The 25,571-nt window shown below is 34.9% G+C and overlaps 1 protein-coding gene across 5 annotated transcripts in view; it reads right to left on the reverse strand.

Annotated features, from left to right (window-relative positions):
• Positions 1 to 25,571, reverse strand: part of PHKB (phosphorylase kinase regulatory subunit beta) — an 85,991-nt gene that overhangs the window by 15,164 nt on the left and 45,256 nt on the right. For 4 of the 5 annotated variants that reach the window (XM_074881270.1, XM_074881269.1, XM_074881267.1 and 1 more), the window contains 13 exons: positions 24,983 to 25,141; positions 20,727 to 20,821; positions 14,452 to 14,507; positions 14,167 to 14,260; positions 10,514 to 10,597; positions 9,957 to 10,061; positions 9,052 to 9,134; positions 8,881 to 8,971; positions 6,504 to 6,565; positions 6,253 to 6,415; positions 5,322 to 5,403; positions 2,680 to 2,737; positions 846 to 936 (listed from right to left, as the gene is read on the reverse strand). In XM_074881270.1, the coding sequence (XP_074737371.1) occupies positions 846 to 936; positions 2,680 to 2,737; positions 5,322 to 5,403; positions 6,253 to 6,415; positions 6,504 to 6,565; positions 8,881 to 8,971; positions 9,052 to 9,134; positions 9,957 to 10,061; positions 10,514 to 10,597; positions 14,167 to 14,260; positions 14,452 to 14,507; positions 20,727 to 20,821; positions 24,983 to 25,141 (1,223 nt within the window). Of the gene's footprint in view, positions 1 to 845; positions 937 to 1,787; positions 1,879 to 2,679; positions 2,738 to 5,321; positions 5,404 to 6,252; positions 6,416 to 6,503; positions 6,566 to 8,880; positions 8,972 to 9,051; positions 9,135 to 9,956; positions 10,062 to 10,513; positions 10,598 to 14,166; positions 14,261 to 14,451; positions 14,508 to 20,726; positions 20,822 to 24,982; positions 25,142 to 25,571 lie in introns of all 5 variants that reach the window. The other variant, XM_074881268.1, reaches the window with a different exon arrangement.

The following is a 25,571-nucleotide window of genomic DNA, read 5'->3' on the forward strand; positions in this document are numbered from 1 at the left end:
TAAAATTCTGATTTGCTTTTAATCTACTGTCAGTAAAAACACAGCAACACTAGATTTTCCTCTATAATAAAGATCATTATTATAAAGGGATCAATGAAGACAAGTTAGGTTAAAGAGTTGAAAATAAACAGCTACAAATCATGCTGCATGTAGGTGCAGCTTCCCCTATAGCTGTGTAGCGCTAGAAGCACATACCCAGATCTGAGTCTGGAGTAAGACAATGATAAACCTGTCATAATAGTATTTCATAGAGGTAAGTATACACAATACATAGTTTAATACAAGAATACATAATATTCAATCACTGTTATTTGGAAACAGCTCTTCATGAACTTAATTTAAATTATTGTGCTGGGATTAAAAAAAAAAAGTCCTTAGGAAAGGAAGAAACACTCATGATTAAAATTTAACAGAAAACTAAAATCCTACAAGACTTTTTGCTCCATTGCCACCCATCCATTGTCTTATGCTCAGTTACAGAGAGAGTGGCTACATCTTCACTAGTCTTAAAAAGAAGCTTTATTACTTGACTCCATCAACTTCCGTGAAATAAGGGGGCATCTATATAAAATCTAAGGAGTTAGGTAAATCAAGCCTTTTCCCTTCTTATCTAGACACTGACCTGTCATTTCAGTATTGTTTTCTTATTAAATAAATTTATTACCCCATCGTATATGCAAGTATTAAATATATCTTTATTTTCTCTGGATTTTTCTTCCTCAGTAAGGATTTTTTAAGCCATTGGATACTTTTAAAAGAAGCAGAGGCCTTCAAAATTAAAAAGCCAATTTATTTAGTTTCTCTGTTATCATTCCTTAATACATTTCTGAGGAGTAAAAACTTACCTGCTTGCCCTGAACTAAAACATTAGTAATAGATGGTGCAAGGCTGTCCACTAGTTTACCTAAAAGACTTGCTGCGAAGCGCACAACAGACCTGAGGGCAGAAAACAGAGCAATCCCACTGCATATCAAAAGCTAGTTTAATGAATTCATATATGTTTGGAGTCTGCCACAGCAGAGGTCTCAAAACTAATTCAATACATACATACATTATTTATAAAGTGGAATTCGGATCAGATTTCATGTAATCCTCCATGGATTTCCATTTTTTAGTCTAGATACAGGTTAATGGATCAAAAATAAATTTAGTTTGAACTCATTAAACTACCAGCTCCACAAAAAGCTTGTCGTTCTTTTCTCCGTATCATCTTGAAAACAGACACGTAAGAGATGCCAGCTTCTCTTTTATGACATTTTCATCATTTTGCACTATAAAGTCTATTTAAAGAAGAGTTAGAAAGATTTTGCAAGAGGAAGTACAACATGTAACACCAAGACTGGTTTTCCATGCTGAGGTAGTATTTCACATGTGTAGTATGAAAAGAGCGACTTGTTTAAACTGCTAGGTTAAAAACTAGCTGTAACGTCTAGGAAAATTTTTTTTCATATATCCAGTTGATGGTTAAAGATATAAATACTTTTGATAATAATTTTCTGACAAAATACAAACCTAACAGATCTGTATTTGAGCTTTTCTAGCACAGGCTTTGGGGCTGCTAAGAATCATTTATCCACAGAGATAATGAACGAGTTGTAATATTCTATAGTGTTAGTAAAAAATTCAAACAGTTGATGTTGATTCCTGTGAAAACTGCTACGCACTTCTTAAGATCAAGAGCAAAGCATTTAAAAAATGCATTAGCCGATACTATCAAAATGCAATTAAGCAAAAAAAAAAAAAAAAAAATCTCACGGAGGTCCATTTCAGACTTCTAGCCACTTTACCTGTTTCCCATGTACCAGTAAAGTAGTAATATGTGGGGTTATAGAAGAAGAAAATTTCTGTGCAAATGCAGCACTGTAGCGCAACACCAACCTATAATGTATGTCACATGGCAATCATGGAAGAGAAATGAAAAACAGTTTACATATTTTTTTCTAAAAATAATTTTGATTTTTATTCTTCACAAAAAATACCACCTAGGTATTCTGGTTCTACCTTATTATTGGCAAAGGCCCATTTTACTGTATGAACAGACTAAAATGAAAAATGAAAAATAGTTTTTATATTTACAGCCTCATCTGTTAGGAATAGTTAACAGAGTGAGAGAAGAGAATTCAGGACAGGCTCAACTCATTTCTTCAATAAAAAGAAATGAAATTTCTAGTGAGCTTCAGGGCAAAGAAATTAATAACAACATGTAAATACCAACCTACTTGTTGAAACCTCTTAAAGTTATTGTGACAATAGGCTTAAAGCGAATTATTTTGGGGCAACAAACTGCAAGTGTATCAACTGAATTGATTTATATTTGATCACCAGCATTGCTACAGAAAGCTATTGATAATATTTTATCATGCCCTGGAAGAAGTAAGAATATTAGTATTCTTATTATTTGAATTTAACAAGAACTGTACATTAGCAATAGCAGTCATAGCAAAACCAGCTTATTACTCTTTATATTTTAAAAGGTAACAGTAAGAAAATACTTCTTAATTTTTTTAAAGCACTACAGACCAGATCTTCAGCTGCAATGAACCAACACAATTTTGTCAGTAAAGCTGTCTTTTTTCTTCCCACCTTTAAGTGCATAAGGATCCGGTTTTACCTTCTATGAACACATTAGGAAAAAAATATTGGTGTAAAACAAAAGCAACATGATATATGCATACAAACCAGAGCTTTTTGCTGCCAGCTCTTCTATAGATTCTTTCAATATGCTCAGCAACAGTACCTAAATGCATTTAAAAAAAAAAAAACACAAAACACAAGCAAAAAAGATACACAGGTTTTTATTTAATAATAATAAGGTAATTTGATGGCATCAGTTAATTCTGAATCAGCTTTAGTAAAGCACTTAACTATTGTGCTTTAACATCTAAATTTAGATGCAATCAAGTCCTCTATCATCCAATTGTACGTTGTTATGCATGAAGCCCAACCAAATTTCAACTACATTTGCTGCTCATGCTATAGAGACACCTATGATATCGCCTGTTTTCGCAATATAATGGGGAAAATTAATCTACGCACGGATTTTGCCTATAAAAGTACATCCCCATTGTAAGGTACATCCTCAAACTGCAGATTATGTTTTGGATACAGGATGTAAACGCTCTCTGCGCTGCCTTGCCTCTTTGTTGAGCTAAAACAGGGACGTCTTGTGCTTGGCAGTGTAGTTCACTGAAGTGGTGTTATGTTTGGACAAAGTTTGGAATAGCTGATCTTCAAGACGTGAGTTGTTTTCAATTTTGTATATGAACAATAGATCACCTGGTTAATCATGTGGGACAAGACTTTCATTTTACAGAAAGTTGGGAGAGTATGAAAAGAGAGGATCTTTCACTGCTTTGCAGCTCTGCCCTCAATAACCACAGAGATACTCAAGTGACATCTAAGCTGGCTTTGGTAATCAGGTGTATTACAGCACTAGTCTTGTGAAGCTGATTTTCACTGTTGCAAAGTACATCAGGGGATATTGGACAGACATATAAGACATATTACTGATATACTACTCTCCTTCTCCAAGCTGATTTTCTGTGTGCCAAAACCAAAGAGAACATTTTATGAAGTGTTTCATATTAAAGTAGCATCATGCTGTACAGACATGACCTAAAAAAGAGAGGGCAGGAAATGGAAAGAGCACTGCTTCTAAGTCAAAGTAGCTAGCCCAGGATTCAGAGAAGGCATGAAGTATGTGAATTACACTAATCAGAACAATAGATACCATTCTTTGTCAGCCCACTGTAGTGACTGACTGTAGTGCATCAACTTGCTATACAAACATCTCTTCAACTGTGCGGGGGTCAAGTGGAGACCATTATGTTAAAGGTAAAAGTAGTGACAAACATTCCATTATTTAGACTTCACTTAGCATCTAGATTTTAAATTCTCGGATGGAATGGCAGTGTTTTTCATGCCAGGCACTTACTGGTGAACAGTAAGTTCATCTATAACAACAGTTGTGGCAGTTGACTCACAAAATCATAGCCTGTGCCTTGCAGCTGGAACACCCAAGGTTCTTCAGCTTTTATTTTTAGATCTATGTTTTATTGATTGTGTGATTATTTAATGTCAGTCTCAGTAATCTCCAGTTGTAGGAGGACAGGAACTTCTAGTCAGTGACTCAGACTGTTTAATGCAAGGTGCATATTAAAAAGGTTATCATCATCTACTATTTCATGTGGGATAGCACAAAAAGGTCTATACAAGTTACCTCTGAACAGTCAGAGGCACAACAGCACTTTTTTTGACCAATATGGTTTCAAGAGAGTTTTTAAGTTCATCATCATAATCTAATGGTCAAAAGTGTTTATGCTGGTTGCTTGCAGAGGTTAGTAAGTCTGCCTCAAGTTGTTTCCAGATCAAAGGAGGACACAATCTAAAAAGGACTAAAGAGTGCTACTGAGGCTCTCAAAGCCTGACAACAGTACAGGCAACAGTGGCAAAAAAGCCTGCTTCAGAGGCTACAGTGTGCCTAAGGCTTAGATTCCAACCATGACTTTGGATTCACACTGCATTTCAACAATGCACTGTGTATCAGCCGATAAATTTTATTCCACTCTACATTATCTTCCGTGACATTTTTAATATAGCAATAGGGATATAATGTATATCTACGTCAAAATGACAACTGTCCTATATCAAAATTACGAAGCAGGGCTCTATAACATGAGGTGGTAACTTAGATTGCTCAGTGAATAACTAAGAGAATATTATTTGATCTTAGCATTCCTTGTTCATACATACAAAGGCAGCTAATAAGCAGTCTTTGGAAAAAAAAACAAAAACAAAAAAACCCCACCAAACCTTGCAGCACAAAAGCCACAAGTCTCAGTAGCCTCTTCTGAATTATTTCACATGAATTTAAATCCTGTGATCTAATACAAAGCCATAATACAAAATTAGAGTAAGCTCCATAGATACACTGAATTATTAAGTCTGATTGAATAAAAGTAGAATAAAAATTCAGTACAAAGCTTCACACATTTCTGACTCTTACAGACACACAAACTTGTCTTTAGTTTCAAGTTTTCTATACAACATCAAATCCCCTGTTTTTTACACCTATGTGTTTAAAATAACAACCAGATACAGCACCAGTCTATAAACAATCTGAAAGAGTCCCTATATTTAGCAGCTCATTCCCCACCATGCTATGAATTTGCCTGTCCTATTTAATGCAGAAATTACTTTAAATGGCAAAGAAAATAGCTACACTACTGCTTTCGTGCATGGCCATTATTCATGTTCATTACAATCAAACATACAGCCAGTTCCTGAAATACTCAGGATAGTCAAATGAAAGAAGCTCTTACCCTCCTTGGTGATAAAATTCGGTCCTTCCCTTTTAAGCAATATACTCAAGAGTAATGCTTGACTTGCTAGGCAATTGCAGTCCTTAAAAAAAAAAAAAAACAGAAACAACATAATCACAAATAGCCTTCAGATTTTCAGTGAAGCAAAACCAGAAGAGCTATTAAAAACTTCAAGTGAAACTAAAGGGCCTTTTTTTTTTTAATTAAAAAAAAAAAATCTACAAATTTTGTTTTTAAGGGGACTTCACAACTCTTTCATAGCCTATGTATGCTGTATCCTTATCACTGCTGCTTGCAGAGGCTTCCCCATGGTTCAAGTTAAGTTGTAATAATTCAGCCTCAGAAACGTTTCCTGATTTTCTTTTCTTGGGTCCTGTTGTTTACAGTAGAAGTGCTTGTAATGACACAGGGAACCAAGTAGAATACTTCGTGTGTTCCTGTCGAACACTGGATCTAGAAACAGTCACTGGTACTTTTCTTCTCGATACAGGAAAAATGCCAGACTGGAACTTTCCCTTGGTATCTTTAAGAAATCAACACTATCAGAGTAAATACCAGCTGTTGAAGTCTTCTGAATTTTAAGTCTAGCAATAAAATATCTATTCATAAGTCACATGACAAATGGATCCCCTTCTAGATGGTCATTTATTACCAGAAGATGGTTTGGGTAGCTGGGAGAAATGGAAGCCGACAGTTACAGCATGAAGGGCCAGAAAGTTCTGTGATGTTAAGATAAAGGACTGTCAAGAGGAAGATTCCTCAAGTATGAAGAGGAACATCAGACATTTTATATTACTAGCTATGTTACTGACATTGAACCATGACACTACTCATGTTGATTTAAGTAGACTGCTGTTAAAAAGAATACTAGCACATAATTTTTAATTTCATGAGAATGAAGTTACACTGTATTTTTATCAAGTTTTCTTACATTCAGTTTCTGCAGGATCTCATATGTTGACTTGTTTTTCCAGTCATTAATATTTACATCTGGTTGCTGCTCCAGTTCAGAAGCATTTGGAGTACTAGACTGTCTCTTGACTTTTGAATGTTTTGGTAGATCCAACTCCTCCAAACTCTTAAATACAGGAGGCCTGAAAAATAAGTATTTCATTCTTTCATAGCTCAGAAAATGTTTTAATTATCAAATACTTCATCATTATTATTTACACATAGCCTTACTCTTCTGTTTCAGTGATTCTTAGGAAGTCAAGTTGTTCAACAACTGCTCCAGATATTAATGTCTGAAATGAAAAATTGAAAAAATTAAAAAAGATGCAGAAATGTATGTAACTACATAGTTGACTTTTGACCTCAATATGTGGTAGGTGGTTTCCATTGAGAAAGTAGTTTCTTTATCTACAGTTCCAAGTATCTTTACACTTTCAGAGTATTTTCTCTTTCTTAAAATCTCACTTAAGACAGCAGAAGTGTCTCAGGGCTGCTGGCTCTTTTTTGCTGGCATTCTGCTATTCTTTTGCCTGCAATGTACAGCTTAAACAAGCAATGTCCAGCCCCACCTCCAAAAACAGGTCTGATGAAAACACCTGAGATCAAGGATTTGCATTCCTCAGAGTCCTGCATGATACCCGTGTTCTGGACCATAGTGCTCATTATTTCAGGGATCACTGAAGGATGGATAGTTTTCCTGCCACTCAGTGATGTTTCAGGAAAACACAACATAATAGCATTTCCTACTCTGTAGTCCAATTATCCAACTTAATCCAAGCATCCCTGCCCTAAGTTTGCACATCAAATGCAGCTTACAAATACTTCTCTCTCAGAATATTACATACCTGAAATTTAATGTTGATTTTATCTGATGTAGTCATTATGATTCATTCACTCCAAATTTATATGAATTTCCTATTTATATACTATCAGTTGAAATGTACTACAGCATTTTTAAGACTGCTTTCTGATGGTTCTCATTAGCTAAATGAAATTGCGTGTGTATTGTGAACTTTTAAATTCCGTTTTCACTGTACACAAGTAAACTATTGATCTGTTACACTGCGAGATGACTGAATATAAAAAAAACTGCTTTGCTTTTATTGCTAGTGTTGTTCATCCTTTGACTTGCATATCTGCTTGAACTCGTGACAATGAAGGTGAAAATCAGAAAAGAGCTACAAGTGTACATTTTACAGGAAAAAAGAGCATTCACCCAGTGAGAGACACACATTCTGTCTCTAGGTACGTTTAACATATGCATCTAAATGAAGCAGCTGAATACAACTCACAAAGATTAAATGTATATTTTGTTGGAATAGATGAATTATTTAAGAAAATGCCATGAATTAGACATGTCCCTTTTCCCAAATCCTCCCCATAATGAAACAAGACTGTTTCCAAAACGTGACAACTGTGCAGTAAGATTGAGAGATTGACCTGATGGAGAAATCATACTATATTCCACCAATAAATGCACTGATCACCAACATCTACCACTGGCCTTAAAGCCAAATAAACATTTGCTTGTAGTTTTACCATGTACTCTTTTTAATGGATAACAAATAAAGCAAAGACCAGTGACTGTCAACATCTTAAACACTTTGAAACTACTAATTACTTTTTTAAACAAAAGAATCTTTCCAGAAGGTCAATGAGTATGGAAGGGGAAGTTCACTCCCTGATGACTGTAACAATAAGCACACATTATGTAGATTGAGAAATTTCTCACCTGATATATACAGCAGTTTAATCAAATGCAAGGCAAGAAAGTCATTGCAGTTAAATTAAGAAAAAAAAATAAAAACCAGAACAACAAACACTGTAGACTAATGAAAGGTTTTCCATGGACAGTAATGGCATTTGCTATAGAAAAAGTCAATGGTAACAGGAGAGACTACATGACCTACATGTGACCAGTAGAAATACATAAATATTTGAAATATTACAAGAATCTCTTAAACCATTATAGTATTTAATTCACAAATGACCCAGCTCTTCTACAAATTCATGATTTTCTAGGGATCAAGAAATGATGACTGTGTCTTTGGTCTTCTCTCTTACAAAAAGAAGGATTCTTAACAGGTGTAATCTAAGATTAACTAGCACATACAAGTATCTAAAACCAGCACCTGACTTAGTAATTTTCACATTTTAATGAAGTAACGTACCTGCTTTAAGATTAATTCAAACAGCAAAGATGTTAAAACTAGATCTTAGTTCTTGTAAGCATTTTAACCTATGTGAGGCACTTCCCTCCCCCCCCCCCGTTGAATATCTAATCAAAAGAAATCCCTCAATGCTTGACAATCGTGGATTTATCCTTTGGTGGTAATTTCACAAGATTGCTGAACATAAAAAAACCCCTTCTCCTTTCTGAAAATCCTCAGTGACAATTATCACTTTCAAAAGACTCATCAAAAGAAATTAAAATAAACCCATAATTCTTTAGAGATCTAACAAAAACTGTACCAAATGTCTTGGGTCTTGGCTCCTTAAATTGATGATACTAAGCACAATACTTAGAAGTCACATGAAAAACAAAAGTAATGAATACATGTACCAATACTAGAAGGTAAGAACACAACATTCAGGAAAAGCATCATACCTGTACTCTGTCAACATGAACTTTTACTCCTCCAACAATTCCCTTTCTAAAGGCTGCCAACATATCTAATATTGGATTGAATCTGCTCCCTCTGAAATTTGAAACAGAATCCCATTAATCTTGCAATTAGGTAAATACCACACTGCAGATAATGCTTTTCTCTCTCTTTACCTTATATTGTCCTCACGGATAAGTACAACAAACAGTGGACGACCATGCATTTTCCAATTCTGCTTAATGAACTGCAGTGCATTCTAGGTAAGAAATAATACATTAGTCAGCCACCCCCCCAAAAAAATACACAAACACAACGTACCAGAATACACAAGATATTAGAAGGCTGTCTTAAAATAACACCATGGAAAAACCCAACAGATGGAAAACCCCTTAACTAATAAACCACTAACAGACTTCTTCAATACATATAAGATGCTTTCAAGCATTGCTATTTCACAAGTTTTCTGAAAATACTCCTAGCATATATATTGATCACAGACTAAACCACTAGACAGAGTGTGGTGTACTGAACTACATGTAATGACCTAGTAAGTATGCATGGGAATCCAGGGCCCTAGCATGGAATAACCAGTACCACCGTCTATGCACTGGAAGTAGCTGCTCAAGCACAGGGGACTTGACAGGTAAGCTTCATGCTGCTGCCTGCCTTAAAGCTAGGGAAGGAAGGCAATTTTTAATATTTGTGCAAAGTCAAGTAATACTTCCTCCAGGTCAGGCTTTCATATTGCCCTTAAACAGACCAGTCTCGTTCATCTTTCCAGCCAAGAACATTTGTTTTCCCAAAGAAACAAGTAATAATTTGCTCACTGCACTACAGCATTCCCAATCACTTTTGGGTGAGGTTTTTTTGTCAGATAGAGATATTCACTAGAACTCGTACTGGGCTGACAGGATATTCATCTTAATACACTTTCCAGTGTAAACTGCAATTAATTTTTGTATTAGAAGAATACACACTATACAGTGTTCCCCTTTCAGTCTTCTATTTTATCGAACTTCACAGTTTATTCTTCTACAGACTCTGTCAGTTTCTCAAAGGAGAAGTTACAGATAAATACCTTAATGTCATCAATCAACATCATAACATCCTGAGACATGTAGAAATCACTTAGATCAAAAATGATTGAGTAGCAAACTACAGTCTTGCCCAGTATGCGATAAATCTGTTGAGAGAGAAAGCTTCCATTAATCTTTTCTTTAAAATATTTGAAGCACTGAAGTAGCTAAGAAGGAAAAAAGGTATTTTGAAACTATCGAAGTAATAATCAATGCAGAACAGTTGAGTTAAAAAATAAGATAAAACCTACATATCTAATTTTAGGTACTCTGTTTTTTAATAGGTATGCAGATCTGCATTCTATTTCAGTTAAAGCAGTTCACTCCATCACCATTCAGCCTGTTTTGGCCAAGTAATGCTGTAATTGGATGTCTAGGAAACTTACAACACTTTAATAGTAAGACAGAGCATGCACATTCATAATAACAATATACATTACAAGGACTTTAAGATATATGCATAAAATAAAATTACATTTCAATTCTATTCAGAATCATTCAATGTTTATCTGAAATATACATCAGTAATAATAATAATATAAACATTTCTTGCAACAACCTTTGACGTTCCAAGGCATCCTATAGGCCTGTCTGGTCTTCCAGATAATCCCAATTTGTCATTGACTCCCAAATGGAAGTAAGCCTGTGAGAAAGAATTATAAAAACTGAGGGAAACTCTGTAAGTCAGTCATACCCTCCAGTGTAACCCATATCACTTCTGGCAGACCAGTACGCTGCTGATGTGGTGTAATAGTTTCCCTTCCCGCCAAATAATAATTTTGGGAGGGTGAAGGATTTTCACCTTACTCATGAATGTGAAAATACAGTTAATACTGGTTTACGTTAAAAGAGAGATGTCTTCATTAAGCAGGACTGCTGGGTAGCATCCTGATGCTATGATTAGGACACAGGGGGGCAACTTCCGGCTTGGGCAAAGCACCAGAGTCCTTCCTATCTGCATAGTTTCAAAATTCAACTATAACTTCTTGTTTCCTATATTAGGAAATGTATTATATTAATATATATTAACTCCTATATTATTTTTACCTTCTTACTCCTATTACTTTTCTAGTCTATATAATTAAAATCTTTTTCAAATCTTCAAATTGCTCATTGTAATTATTTTTTTAAAGGATCATTTGCATTTATTGTCTGGCCAATTTTGCCTTCTGTAATGCTTTTCCAATGTGGATACAAAGGTAAAACAGTAATACAGGAACTCTTTAAAGATCTTTATTCTAATTTTAGTAAAGGCCTGCAAAATTAGTGCACAACACAAGCAAGAGGGAATTATCTCATTATTCATTGCTTGATTCTTTTTTGAGTTAAATTATGTATGCCTGGTATTACTTCAACTGATATAATTTTGTAAATCTTGCATATTAAAGACAACCTTCATTTATTATAGTGTATGAAAATAAAAACATAAAAAACAACCAAGCTGTGAGCAAGACAGTATAAATGTTATCAGTTAAACCAGACTGAAAGGTGTCATTGATTCCTTTTTTGGGCTGTTTTACATAAGGAACCCAACATTACTAAAACTTCAGAACACTCAGAATTCAGAACATTTTCCTAAGCTCAATCTTTCTTTATGTTATAGGAAGATAGTTCAGAAGCAATTGAAAGTGAACGTTTGAACAAATACTACACTCAATAGCTTTTTACTGCTGTCAGCTTGGGGCCCTCCTGATACTGCCTATGCTTCCGCATTAATACCAAGAAAATAAACAAAATTACATACATCACCTGTTCATCCAGACTAAGTAATCGTATTCAAGTGGGAAAGGAATGGAGACATCACAACATTAACAGCTTTAAATAACCCATCTATACATGACAAAACCAAAAGAATGTTGAACCCCTTTTTGTAATAAATAATGGAGACTAGCAGAATGGCAGTAGACGTTATAATTTAACACTAAAAGGACTTCATTCTGCTAGAATGTAAAACATAAAATGTGTTCTTAACAAAAATAGAACTCCAGTAGTATTGTAATATTGTCTCTTTCCTCAAAGACTCTTTCTTTAGCTTGAGGCCTCATGTTGTTCTACAGTCTATTAAAGCAGTTTCATCTTCTAGCTGTTACAATCAAAGTGTCAGTTTGGATTCAGCAGCACAGTATCTGAACAAAAGTACAGTTTCATGCAAGTCCAACTGCTTCAAGCAAGTTTTTTTCTGGATTCAAATGCCCTTCAATTCTGGAATGTTAAAGCTGCTAATGGCAAGAAACGGCTGTGAAAGCAGACTGGACTGTTGGGTTGATTTATGAGAGTGAACCAAATTAGAGTGGTCTTTCACACCATCTGTTTCTGTGTTCTTTTATCTGCTGTCAGTCTATGCCTGTGGAGTATTCTGCTATTCTCCTGTACTGTATTTCCACTACATATATACTTTTCTCCTATATATTGCATGCACCTTGTCCCATTTTCCTGTTTTCCGCTTCTTCCTCTTTTCATTCCCCCCCCCAAGACTTTGTGGATCTGTTTACATGACTGAAAGCCCTACTTTCAATCCCTAATTTTCCTGAATCAACATTTTCCCCTCATGCATTTGTTTCTTTTACACTACTTTTTCTGACACATGCCTGTTTGTAAGTCTAGAGGTTTAAACCATTATCATGTGCCACTAGACCAGTCCAAAAGTTTCTAATCAAATTAAACACTACTGAGAATTGATGGCATTGGAATAGCAAATATTGAGATCCGTGTTCTCTATGGATCAACCTTCTTTTCCACAAAATACAGGTAATTGTTCCACCATTAGCTTCCCCTCCCCACAAAGGATGACAAATAGTACCAGGGTTTTTTGTTTGTTTGCTTTTTGGTTTGTATTGGGTTTTTTTGCATGAGCTCAGAGATCAAGCCTCAGTTCTCATAATGCCCCAAACACCTTCATTACTTCAACTTCACAGCTATAGCATAGCCTTTTCTAGAAGCCCACTAAGAAGAGGTTTTGCAGGCAATTTAATAGTTTCACGACATTTGTTTTAAAAGTGAATTTTGATGAGGCAGATGTACCTACCCATCATGAGTATAAAGAAAATGTCAGAATTGCCCAATGTCTCACCAGCTTTTGAACATTAATTCCTAACACAGAAGTTGTCATAGCTAGGAATTTAATTGATAATAATAAAATTTAATGAAGGTCTCATCTTTTTTCAGGGAGACCAAAGAAATGATGGGTGACTGAGAGAGACAATGTAAACTTTTGTAGTAAATTTATGGAATATCTATTTGTTAAATGAAAATTTCAAGTACAGAATTTCAGGACAAATACAGTCAGAAAGAATCCATTTTGAAATATGTTATCATTGTCACAGTGTCTTATATTTAAATGTATTTCCAGGACAAACAGCAGTGGATAGCTTGAAGCACATACAGGACTAAAAATGACGGAATAAAAAAGAGGATGCTGAAATGGACCAGTATGGCCTGTCGATGCCATTTACTTTCGACTGCTGGCTTCACGAGGCATTGACAGCTACCTGAACAGATGCATCTAAGCTGGCATCATCAGGGAGGCTCAGTACAGATAAGGGCTAAAAGAGCCAGACTTTTAAGTGAAAGGATATGGCACTCTGTTAGGAGACTACTTGCCTGTATAGAACAAGGTAACCCTGAAGCGCTCACAGAGGATGAAAGGGATTCTGAAGACATCTTTCATCCCAGTAATTTTTGACTGTAGATTTTTAAATGTGCTGAATTAAAGGGGTAAACCAAAAGGGTTTAAACACCAAACTTCCTGGATATGGTCACCACAAGGGACTTCTAAAAAAAGTTACAGAAGACTGTATAATGCCTGTTACAGGGGCTACACTCTGAAATTATATGATGGTTTATGCCTACTGCCTTAATCCATTTCTTTGACTATTGCTCATTTGCTTGTTTCTCCATCAAGATTCACTTAGTCTACTGTGCTATTCATATTATTAAAATTTCATTATTTGTTCATTATTCTTTGAAAGTGGCTCAGGTGATAAGCCTAAGCAGATAATACAGAAAACTGGGCTTTGGTGTTTCACTGAAAGTTCTAACTAAGCATGTATAACTAACTGACCGGTGTCAGCAAATCTTCCAATTGAATTAGAAAAACGCAGAAGGTAGATAATTAGCTTAAGGAGATACGCGTCTAATAGTTTGATATAAACTCCTATTGTTACAAAAGAAATGTATAAATAGATAAATAATTTTAAATGCAGAATTCCTTACTTTAACAAGTTCTTTTTGAGCCCATATCTGAATTGGTTCCACCTGCTGGGGGGTCTGAGTTTGGATTCCATATGTGTTCAGAAAAACTTGTAGGCTACGAACGAAATAATGACAAATTTAATGACAAATCACTGAATAGTCATAGTTTTAACAATTATCTTGGCAGCAGATACACAAGTAGCAGTATTATATTCTACAATTCCTTGAATACCTTTAGCAAATTTAAGATGTCTGTTCTTCAACACTTCCCTAATTTATACATTCTTAATAAAAGTAAATACATACCGCTGACTTTCTGCTATCAGGGCCACATGTACTACCACATCATTTTCTAAAGGACCCTAGAAAATAATGAAAAAATATTTATTAGCATTGCTAAATATGTTGTTAGATATAGCATGAATAGGGCCCATGTCTATTTGAACAATTCACGAGTATGACAGACATCCCTGTTTGCATTGCTGCTTCTTACTGTGTGAACAAATTGAAAGAACAACATGGGACTAAAACTTGTAAACCTCAAAACGATGGGAGGACTGTCCTATCAATAATACTTTGCAAGATGCATTTTGGAGAAAAAATAATACATAGGTTTCTGGTAATCATTTCCACTGTTTGGTTTGGTTTGTTGTGGGGGTTTTTATATTTAAGAAAAAACACATAGGAAAAACATTTTGCTTCATACAAAAATTTAGAATTTATACAATCAATGTATTTCCTTTATGCCTGATGTAACATACTGTTTTGATATACATTTTTGTAAAGAGTGAAATAACTCAGCTATTTGGGTAACCAATAATATTCCCTTTAAAATAATGAACTGATGATTTCAACGCTTTACTTTGAAATATTTTCATCAGACATCTACTCTTTACAGTTATATGAAAGATATATTACATTTTCAGGAGATAACAGCATTTCCTTGCATTCTTTATAACACAGATACTTCATGTTTGAAACAAATACTAGTATTTTACATCAGGAAACCATGCAAATATGAATGAATACAACACGCAGGGTGAAATTATTGACTCGACTCCCTGGGTCTTGAAATGGCAATTCACCTTTCTTTTCACTGCCAGCATGCATTACTAGCTAAAAAATGAAATGTCTGAGCTACTCCTTGTTCATTTTTTCTCTGGCATTCAATGAGTGCAAAATCAAGAGAACTAAAAGAAGTACATATTTTCATTCCTAAAATGCTTTTTGTCTAGAAACTACCAGAACATGCATGACAAAGGTTAAATACATCTTCTATCAACTGATTATACAAAAACACAGCATTTTCTGTGAAGATAGATGGATAGACATACTGATTTAGAACAAAAAGTTCAGAGTGAATGCTTGTTTGTTCAGACATTTGTGAGCCTTGATATCAACTTAGATCTTATGGATTTGCAGAAGAAATTCTTGATAACATTTTCCCAGAAGTCTATCAACACTACATTTCAGCTAAAAATTTTGAAGTTTTTGCCACATGAAATAAGTTTGTGATGCAAGTACGTGCACAAAGAGACAAGATTAAGAAGTTCAAGTGACATTAAAAGATCTTCCTCCTCAGAATAAGGTGATCATGCTATTGATTGCCTTTATAAAAACAGTAAGAAAACTCAAACCAATTCTCTACCATAATCAGTGCATTATGTTTATAAAACAAAAAGTGAAGACACCCCAACCCACCCACCCCTCGAAAATGAGACAGCCCCCTCCAAGATATTAATTTATAGACAGCCTGTGACCTAATTTGGGGAGTAGTCTTCAAGTTAAGGCTCAACTTAATTATTACTGTATTAATGACAAACTGAGTTGGACTGTGTAACTGTAGACTGTAAGCTGTACATAAATCTGTGTATTCTGCATCTTCGCTGAGGTACGTCCTTCTCTGGTACCAATACTAATGCCTCTCATACACCGACGTACCCAGGGTCATGAGTCATTTACAGCAGCCAGTAAGTGGTGGTTGAAACACGGGTCATAACCAAGAAAATGCATTCGCAGCACAACTGGCACAACAAAAAACCTGTGTGAAAAATAGCTAGACTTTGAAAAAGTATTCTGGAAAAATGTAACTATAATTACAGCAATCCTGTAGTTGTACAGCAAACAAAGTTACTTTCATTGTTATTTAATACGTCAAGGCCTGGAGGATCACAAGTAGTGGTCTAGAAAAGCACAGCTCAAAATAACAGATACAATACTCTTGAAAAAGTGTGTCACCCTTTTCAGTAATGATTGTGATATATAGCATTTGCTATATATTTTTAAAAAATGTGGAAAAGCATTAAACTCCTAAATATTCCACTAAATAAATCCCGTTGTTAAAATTTTCATTTTAATGTGTTCAATTTCACATTTGTCTAATAACACAAGCTAAGGAGTTGTTCACACAACATCAATCACTGTCTCCCCAAGACACCACAACAGACCCCCCACACCCTAGGTTCACCCTTCTGCCTGGTGTTTTCACATTGCATAGTGGAAGTATCTGTTTAAACTATATTCTGCATGCTGTGCAAATGATAACTATAGCCCAGTGTTTTCAGAAGACCAAGATAAAAAACAGATTAGCTATTCTTCCTCTCAAAAAAAAATATTTTTTTTTAAATCATTGTTTTTAACAAGGTTATGAACCGCTGGAGGCAGAATAAAGGGAAAAACCCCTGACTCCATTCCTGGCACAAGCAGAGAAAGCAGCTCAGTATTATTCTTTTGCTGCACTCTCACTGGACAGATGCTATCACTATATGCCTTTCTGCACACATTCCCAGGAAATCTCAGAACTCTGAAAAAAATCCATTCATTTTGAAAATGTGAGAAAGTGGGCACAATATTCAAGAACACCAATTAAAATGGTACCTACTGGGCTTTCCAAGCATATGGAGTGAGATGAGGAAAACAGAAATAGCATGAAACAGAAGAAATTGTACTTAACCCAAATAATCCACCTTGCTGCTACAAAACTACAACTGAACTGTTACAAAATACATCTGCTTCTGGAAACATCTACTGCTAAACGTTTTATGGTCAATGCTACTAAGACTCCAGACTTTTAAAATTAAATACAGTATGGACACACATGTGCCTTAGATTCTAAAATAATACTCAACCATTTTAGAAATGTGTTAACTATGGCAAACAGTTGTGTTAAGAGAAACTAAAGCAAGAATATGCTTATAATTAACATTACAAAACAAGTAATCCAATGATACATCTCTCTAAACCATCGAAAGTAGACATGCTCTAACCCTAAAAATAATTTTGGTACCTGAAAAATCTTAATATATCTCAGTCTCCCTACACTTAGTAATTTTAGTTCTTCTTTACACATTACCCACTTCCCTGAAAATAAAAAAATAAGCAGTCTATCATTCTGACTGTTCTCTTCCCAACATCATCGATGGGCATTAACCTTGATTTCCAGTAACTTAAATGAAGTCCTCATAAATGATTACGTAGTCTACAAAGCAAAACAGTAAAAGAATATAGTCATCATGTGCAGTCAAAGAATATAAATAACTGCAACTCTATACATATATTTCAAGTTAACCCAGAAGATAAATTAGTCTTACTTTGACAATTTAGTAAGATTATAATTTTTTGTAAAATACAATATAGCAATAAATCACCTTTCACATGCTCCAGTAAAATACAAAACAAAATAATAAAATCCCCACCCCACCTCATTTCTCAAATGTTATATACAGGTCCTCTTATACACGAAATTCTCCCAAAACAGAATGCAACCACCAAAACTGTGTTATAATATTATGTCTCCTGGATATGGAGACAGTACAAAGGAATAATAAAATAAGCTCTTCTAAGGAATTCAGTTCTAAAGAGTTATTCCCAACTGAAACAAAATGCCCTGCATTATCTTCTTTCAATAAAGTGAATGGAGCATTGATGATTCCATTTTCTTTTTAACTCGTGAATGGGATTTAACCTGAAACACTACCAACCATTTAGCATTAGAAAGCAGATTATTAGTGCAAAAGAGAATCTCTCTGATTGCTGTTAGACTTCATTGTGTTTTGGAACACAGACTGAAACTAGCAAAGAGCATCCTGCTCCAGTGCCACACTGGCATTTCCCCAGGAGGGAACGTACGGAGATCTTCTCCTGAAATGAAAAATAAGGTTTTTTGACCATTAAATTGGGAGAGAACACACTTCCTTTTAACTATAAACAGATGAAATTATTATTTTAGTATTAGTGGCCATTAAGTTTTTACTGTACTGCTTATTGATTCCACAGTTTTCTACAACAAATGAGATCGTCCTCTTTTATCAGATTTTCTAAGTTGAGTGATGCATTCATAGCTACAGTTATACATAAATAGTTTTCATAGAAATTTTGCCTTCATAGGTCTGTATTATCTTATGTTAACTAATTCTAGAATATTCTTCACAGGTGCTTCAAATCTATAAAACTAAGGTTGGAATACTTTAAACAGCTTTCACTGCTTGCTTAAATCTACACAACGATGTGGGCATCAGACATATTTTTGTAGTGGCACCAAAGCCATAGATAAACTAAACTTTTCAGTGGCAAGTGTTTATAGAGATTATAGTCAACGCAATCAAGATATGAAAGTACGCCTACATGGAAAGTGCATTTCTCTAAGAAATACTTCCTCAGCACAAGGCTTCAAATAAAATGAAAAAAGCCTTCTTTTTGGTACATCACCTTCCAAAACACTGTACCTCAACAAAATTTATACACTCAGGCATTTGAAATTTTTACATATTCTCATTTATTCTGTTCAGTTTAATTCAATAGTTCTTTAGCTATATTGAAAAGAGAAAACATCATTAAAAAGAAGAAACTGCTTTTGATTTCTGAAGACATAGTTCAGATGCATCGTGTTCTCATTTCGTATTTTATTTTTAGTCATTTTTCTAGCACTTTAAGGCAAATACTAAATACTGATTTTGCATGAAATTAGCTCAATTGGATAAAATGGCATAATCAAATATTCCAACAAACTCTTTAAGCAAATATAAAATGTGGATTAAAAAAAGTCAAGGCCAAGACTCTCAACTGGAACTTGAAGTTTGCTGACTTTAACTGCAAGACCTTTGCTGATAAAGCATACCTCACTCACTTTGATAACATCTATGCATCTGCCTTTCATTTTTTTAACCTTCTCCTAATGATGACCAATTTGAACTAACATCTGTAACAACAAACATTCTGCTGTGATACTAATTTAATAGTAAAACCTCACAAAATACAGCAGCACCTGTTACAATACAAACAATCCCAATGAAATTCCACAACCACCTGGTTAGCACTGCAGGGACAATAACCATTCTGGTCACAATTTCTACATTGCTGCTCAGAGGCTACATCAGATGCCTGATGCCACAGCCATCTAGAATTCCCACTAATTCAGAAGTGCCTCTCTTTCTTCTAACCCACATTAAGAAGCACACGCAGTAACTTAGATCGTTTTATCTTTACATATCAAAGAAAGGCATACACAATCTTTAGAACAAACCATCATCTTCTTCAAAGTGTTCTGTGCTGTGGCATATTAAAAGTTATCGGTTTCAAGAATCAAAGAAAAAAAAAATTTGATGGGCTGCACGCAACACTGATTTCATATAGGCTTCTTCTAATGGCACTCCTAAAAGGGCCCGTGGTATTGGCAGCTCACAATTTCTGTAGCATTCATAATCCCATGATGTAAGAACAAAGAAAGAAACTGGGAACAAATTAAATCACTGAGCTTTCATTATCTTGTATTAGCATGGCAGAAGCGCTGCACTATGAATGATTAAAGTCTCACTATGAATGAGACAACACCCAGGCACTTGGATTACCTTGGTAACAGGAAATAGTAGGAAACAGAGGTTTTAAGCACCGTTTGGATACAACAAGAAAAACATTGTTCACTTCTGATCTTGGAATAAATCTTAAGATAAATGCTTCATATTATACCAAGAAATAAAAAGGCTGAAAAACATCTCTTAGCTACACATTTCCGTAAAAACGGTTCTTACCTCTTTAAAGAAGTCCCCTACGTACAGGCCACGTTTCTGTCTTGTTATCCTATCTACTTGGGATTTGGATTACAATGTTTCAAGCATTCCCCAGCCCTGGGCACTCATTCCTGCTGTGCATTTAAGCCAAATACAGGAACCCATGGATATACCATGCACACCAAAAAAGAACCTCACCCTTGTAGCTCTTAGGAGCTCTAAATACAAAAAACATTAATACATGGAAGTGGTAATTAATATGAAGGAATAAAAAAAGCAGGCTTAGTCTTGCCTTCCTGGCATATAACTCAAAGAAACATACCTATTAGCAGCTATTTAAACTTACATTTTATGTATCATTTTGATTGTACCACTTAATTTGAAGGCAAACATGCACCACTTCCCCAAAACTACAGATGTTATAATATTCCTTTAAAAGGAATCCTCAATCAGCTAAGAAAATGTACATTTATTTAGTATTTTCCTAGCACTTTAATTGTAATATTAGAAGATGGTATAGAACACACAGATGACAATTTTTCAGTAGAAATATTTTAATACTAAGCTTATGCTTACCTGATTTGAAAATCTCATGCTAACATTCCGCTGATCTTGTGGAGGTATATAACGTCCAATAGGGTCGATATCTTTAGGACTTACTAATTTGTCAGCTGAAAGTAAACAATAAAAACACAGAATGACTTGAGTACTTTCTGCAGCTTTTGTGATGGAGACATGCAAATGTATTTTACGTAGTTGGTTCTGCTGCTATGATCTGTGTTTTAGGTCAGTTATTTACAGATCAAAAGGCCATTCTGCAAAATTATATTAATTTTAAAACTAATGACTCAAGCATCATTCTTGCTACGGCTAATTATAATACTGTAGTATATTAGAACAATCCATTTTTTTACAGAGATGCTGCATATATTAAAAAGAATATATGCAGACAACAGACTCCACAAGTCACATGAAAAGCCCTCAATCCACAACCATGGAATTACTCAAGAGCTTTAACTAGAAACTAAATGGTTACCAGCAAAAACTGTTTAGTGTTAAAGAAAAGCAGACAGCCTCTATCTCAAGGTAATCACATGACTATAATCCTGAAAGGGTCAAGGGATATCAAAGATATCTCTTGATATGATACCTCAAGAAGAAACTGTAAAAAACCTCAATTAGATATATTTGGAACCTAGCAATTTCTACATGAAATTTTTTACATGTGGAAAAAACCTCCAAACCTAAAATTCCATTATTTTAACCTTCTCCTGAAAAAAAAAATTAAGTACTCCAATAAAAGTATACTATTAAAGTTTCAACAAATGCCTTGAATAAAGGTTCACAATGTACTGTGAGCTATTATGCCCTTCAAATAAGCATTCTATCAAAATCTCATTTTGACATGAAACTGTCCAATCTTTACTTTATGTCTGCTACAGAGGTCACAGTGCATTTTCATTTCTCTTACATATAAATCAACAATTTTGCACATATTCTTAAAAAGCAAATCACTAGGAAATCAGCTGTTAATCTGAAAGAGAAATAACTCATGACTCCACTAGCTTAATTCAGCTACAACAAAAAAACAACACTGTCTTGATAAAAAAATGTTTCTGAATTCTACACTGTGTAGTAAATTAAGACAGTAGTTTATAAACTCAAAATACGTCCTGTCTCAAGCTTAACAGTGTTAGGAAAGAACCGAGAGCAGAATAGACAGTGCAGTGCAAAGAAAACGCATGGGCAGGCAATGAAGGACACTGGCTGGGCAGTTCACTGAGCAAGGCACGAAGGAGCCTGCTGCTGCTGGGAGCTACGCCAGCGACCATCAGCCATCAGATACCGGGACCATCTCCTGTCCTCAGCCTTCTGTTGAGAGAATGCAGCTTGACTCCTGCCAGGAAAGGACGCTGTTCCTCTGCTCTGCACTACTCCTGCAGAGCCACAATCTATGTACAGGTGGTTATGTTAAAAAAAAAAAACAAACAACACCCCCCCCCAAAAAAAATGCAACAAAGCTAGATTAAAAAATTACCATGGACAATTTATTAATATACTGACACATGTGTTACCAAAACACATTTTAAGGAAAACGGTCATCTACATCTACCCTCCAGTCCACACAGTCGGACTTCTTATACTGGCTAAAGGCATGTAAGTTACTTAAATTATTTGTAGTGCTGCTAATGCTATAAAATTGATCAACCAAATGATTGCAAGATTAACAGACTCTGCCTCATAGTTCTTAAAAGCAAGAGCAGTTTCCAGAACAGGTGTTCCATTTCCACTGTTTCTTTACATTGATTTACACTGCTCAGAAATTAAAATATATAGTCAGAATAATTCCATATTTAAAACTGTACCAATAGGCTAATATAAAATTTGAGCTAACTCTCAATATTTACAATTTTATTTAAAAGAAGAATCTCGGTGAATATTCATCACCATTATCACAAACACAAGCATATCAGAATGCAAAAGCAGAGTTTTCTTTGTTAGCTCATTATTTACATCAGTAACAGCTGAAAACTTTTATTCCATTTGGTCTATACTCCAAAAAATATTGCTAAAAAACTCATAATTTAGTTCCGGGCAGCACTGAATCCACAGAACAAGATATAAAAATTATATGGAAAAGCACAGGAAAGATAAGAGAGCTACTAGATGAAAGACTAAACTGAGTGAATTCTGAGTTGCATCAACAGCTGAATACCTGGCACTCCCTTCCTTTGCTCAAAAATGGGGACCCTATCATAAAGGCTTTACAAACTTCCTCAACCAGAGCAGGAAAGAAATTCTATTAAGAAAAATGCATTACTGTCTGCAAAATGCATGGTTTTTTCCCTTCAGAAACAATTTTTTCAGTTGCATAAGCATGCGGTGACTTCAAACAGCCTCTGTTGTTCAGAGCTTTTATAAGCAGGATCAAAATTTTGACTTCACTACTTCTGTTTGCCCCTCTGTGGGAGGCAGCGAGATGTGTAAGAATTGACTCGGTTTCATGTTGCAGTATTTAGAAAAATTTGGACCTCAACAGGCAGACACTAGGCCCACAGACAGAAGAAGAATCTAAAAAGGTTATATTGTATGCTCGCCTACACAGTAGAAGCAAGGAGGCTGAGCAAATACAAATTAATTGCTACCCTTGAGGCAACACAACAATTTCTGGAATGGATGATGAAATGGGAAATCAGTGCCTTCCCAGAAATCGAAGTGTTTGGAGTCAGGCTTCCACTTAATTAGCAACCACCAACAAGCAAAGTAACAACACAAAGACTTTCACCAAGGACGAGATTGTTATTCAGGCAGGTTTTCACCCAGAATGGAGAAAAATCAAATGCACCAATAATAAATTAGTATGAATAAATGGAGTTCCTGATTTAACAATCATTGGTGAATAGATTTAGCTTTGTGATAAAATTTCTAGACCCCATTTGCAAAGACTATGTCAGAAAAGGAAAAGAAATATTTGAAAAAAGGGAGGGAGGAATGAAAAGTATTGAATACAGTGGAGATAAAGTTTTAAAATAATAAAGGAAACAGTCACTAATGGCAACATTTCAAAAAGAGATTTAGCACGATTATAGAAAAGAAATAAGAGTGTAAGAATGTTCAAAGGAAAGAATTGAAATAAACCAAAAGAAAGTTACGTTACTCAAACAGCATTTATCAAACAATAACTACAATTTATTTAACTAGCATTCCTCAGGTATAAAAATGCAAAAATGTTAGTACAAGATGAATACTAGGAGAATTACTACAGTCCTGCACACACATTTGAGGATTACTTGATTAATACGAAGAGGTTAAATTAAAATTTTTTTCACTAAAGGTGAGATTGCCTGCATTTACTTTACCCTGTTAGCTAAAAAAAGAATTACGCTAGGAATACAGTAAAACCAAACAGGTGGAGCACCAGACGGACTCTGTTCCTCCATAGCTAAAGATACATCCACTATTCTTGCCAAATCCTGAATTTTTAAACTCCCCTTCCATCCTTCTCATTTTTACCAGCAACAGCCTGTTTCCCTTTACAGTGTTCACAGAAAAAAGCTTTCAGAACTCAGTCTACTGATTACCAAGTAAATGCTGAGCATGTTAAAGTAGTATATCTTTCTCCTAATATAAATATTAAGAAAAAAAATAATCTTAACTGTGAAGATTTTTCTGGCTTAACAACTGCTTTTGCATTAGCCTTCGAATCCTCTCAAGTGAGACCAACAGTTCATTTGTGACTGAAATTCACCCTAACAAGCTTCAATGGCCAAACTTTGAAATGCACTTTCATATGCTCATCTAGTCTCTTCTATTTTAAAGGAAGGGTAAAAACAACACAGATAGAAGAAAACATTAAATTTACCTGAGACTGCAACTATTCAAAATTTAAACCTGTCTTGCTTAAAGCATCAAATAATTTGAATGAAATGCTATAGATCACTTACAAACATCACTGTACAGGTGCAGCTGATATAGTTAACCAGAAAGTGTCACGTTAATATATTTTGTTATGAAAAAAATTAAATAAGAGGGAAAGCCAGGGAAAGAAACAGCAGAAAAGAAACCTAGCATGTTTAGAAGACTTTCAGTATTCTATAAAATATTCCAGTAAGCTCCATAGTATGCTTCATGCAGCATAAAATTTTAACATAAAGAATAAAAAAGAATTTTTGCCTATCACATATATACCAAAGCAGAGGACACACATGCCACCCACAGTCCATTCAAAACTCAAGCCAATGTATTTGCTCGGATTCAAGAAAAACATAAACAAGATAAATATCCTTCACTTCTGACGAGTCAAAACTGACAGAATTTCCTCAGCCTCTTACCCAGGAGTTTTGCAATGATGTAAACTGCCTGTCCCCACAAGAAAAACTTTCCATCACGTCCACTGTTACTAGGAAACCGTTTCTGACTGCCAGGGTTCTTCTTTTCCAGTTCAACAAAATCAGCTGGCACATAGTAATACTTGGGTACAACAGGACATCCTACAGAGTTTTAAAATAAGTACAGTAAGTAAATAAATTCCACTTCCCTTATTATTTAATTGTAGTCCTCTAAGAAACCTGAAGTGGATTAAAAACAGGAAAAAAGTATACTCTAGCAACAATTTGACTGAACAGACTGTTGTCATTCATTGTTATTTCTCAAAACCACAATCAGTATAGGAAACCCAGGTCAAAATTAAAACTATTTTTCACCAAACATTTCCACAGAATTTCTTTGCAGAACAACACATTGTCTGTGTAGTAACTTACTGTGCAAAAAGAAAAAAAAATTTTTCACCTAAAGCAAAATGCAGTACAGTTGACAAACCATAACCAAAAGAAATGAAAGCTGCATTAGAGCAAAACACTTGGGGTTTTAGTTTTAAAACTAAAATCTTGGTCAAACGCAGTAAAACATTTAATTAAATGA

This window comes from Strix uralensis, chromosome 12, assembly GCF_047716275.1.
Source record: "Strix uralensis isolate ZFMK-TIS-50842 chromosome 12, bStrUra1, whole genome shotgun sequence".
NCBI classification, from domain to species: domain Eukaryota; kingdom Metazoa; phylum Chordata; class Aves; order Strigiformes; family Strigidae; genus Strix; species Strix uralensis.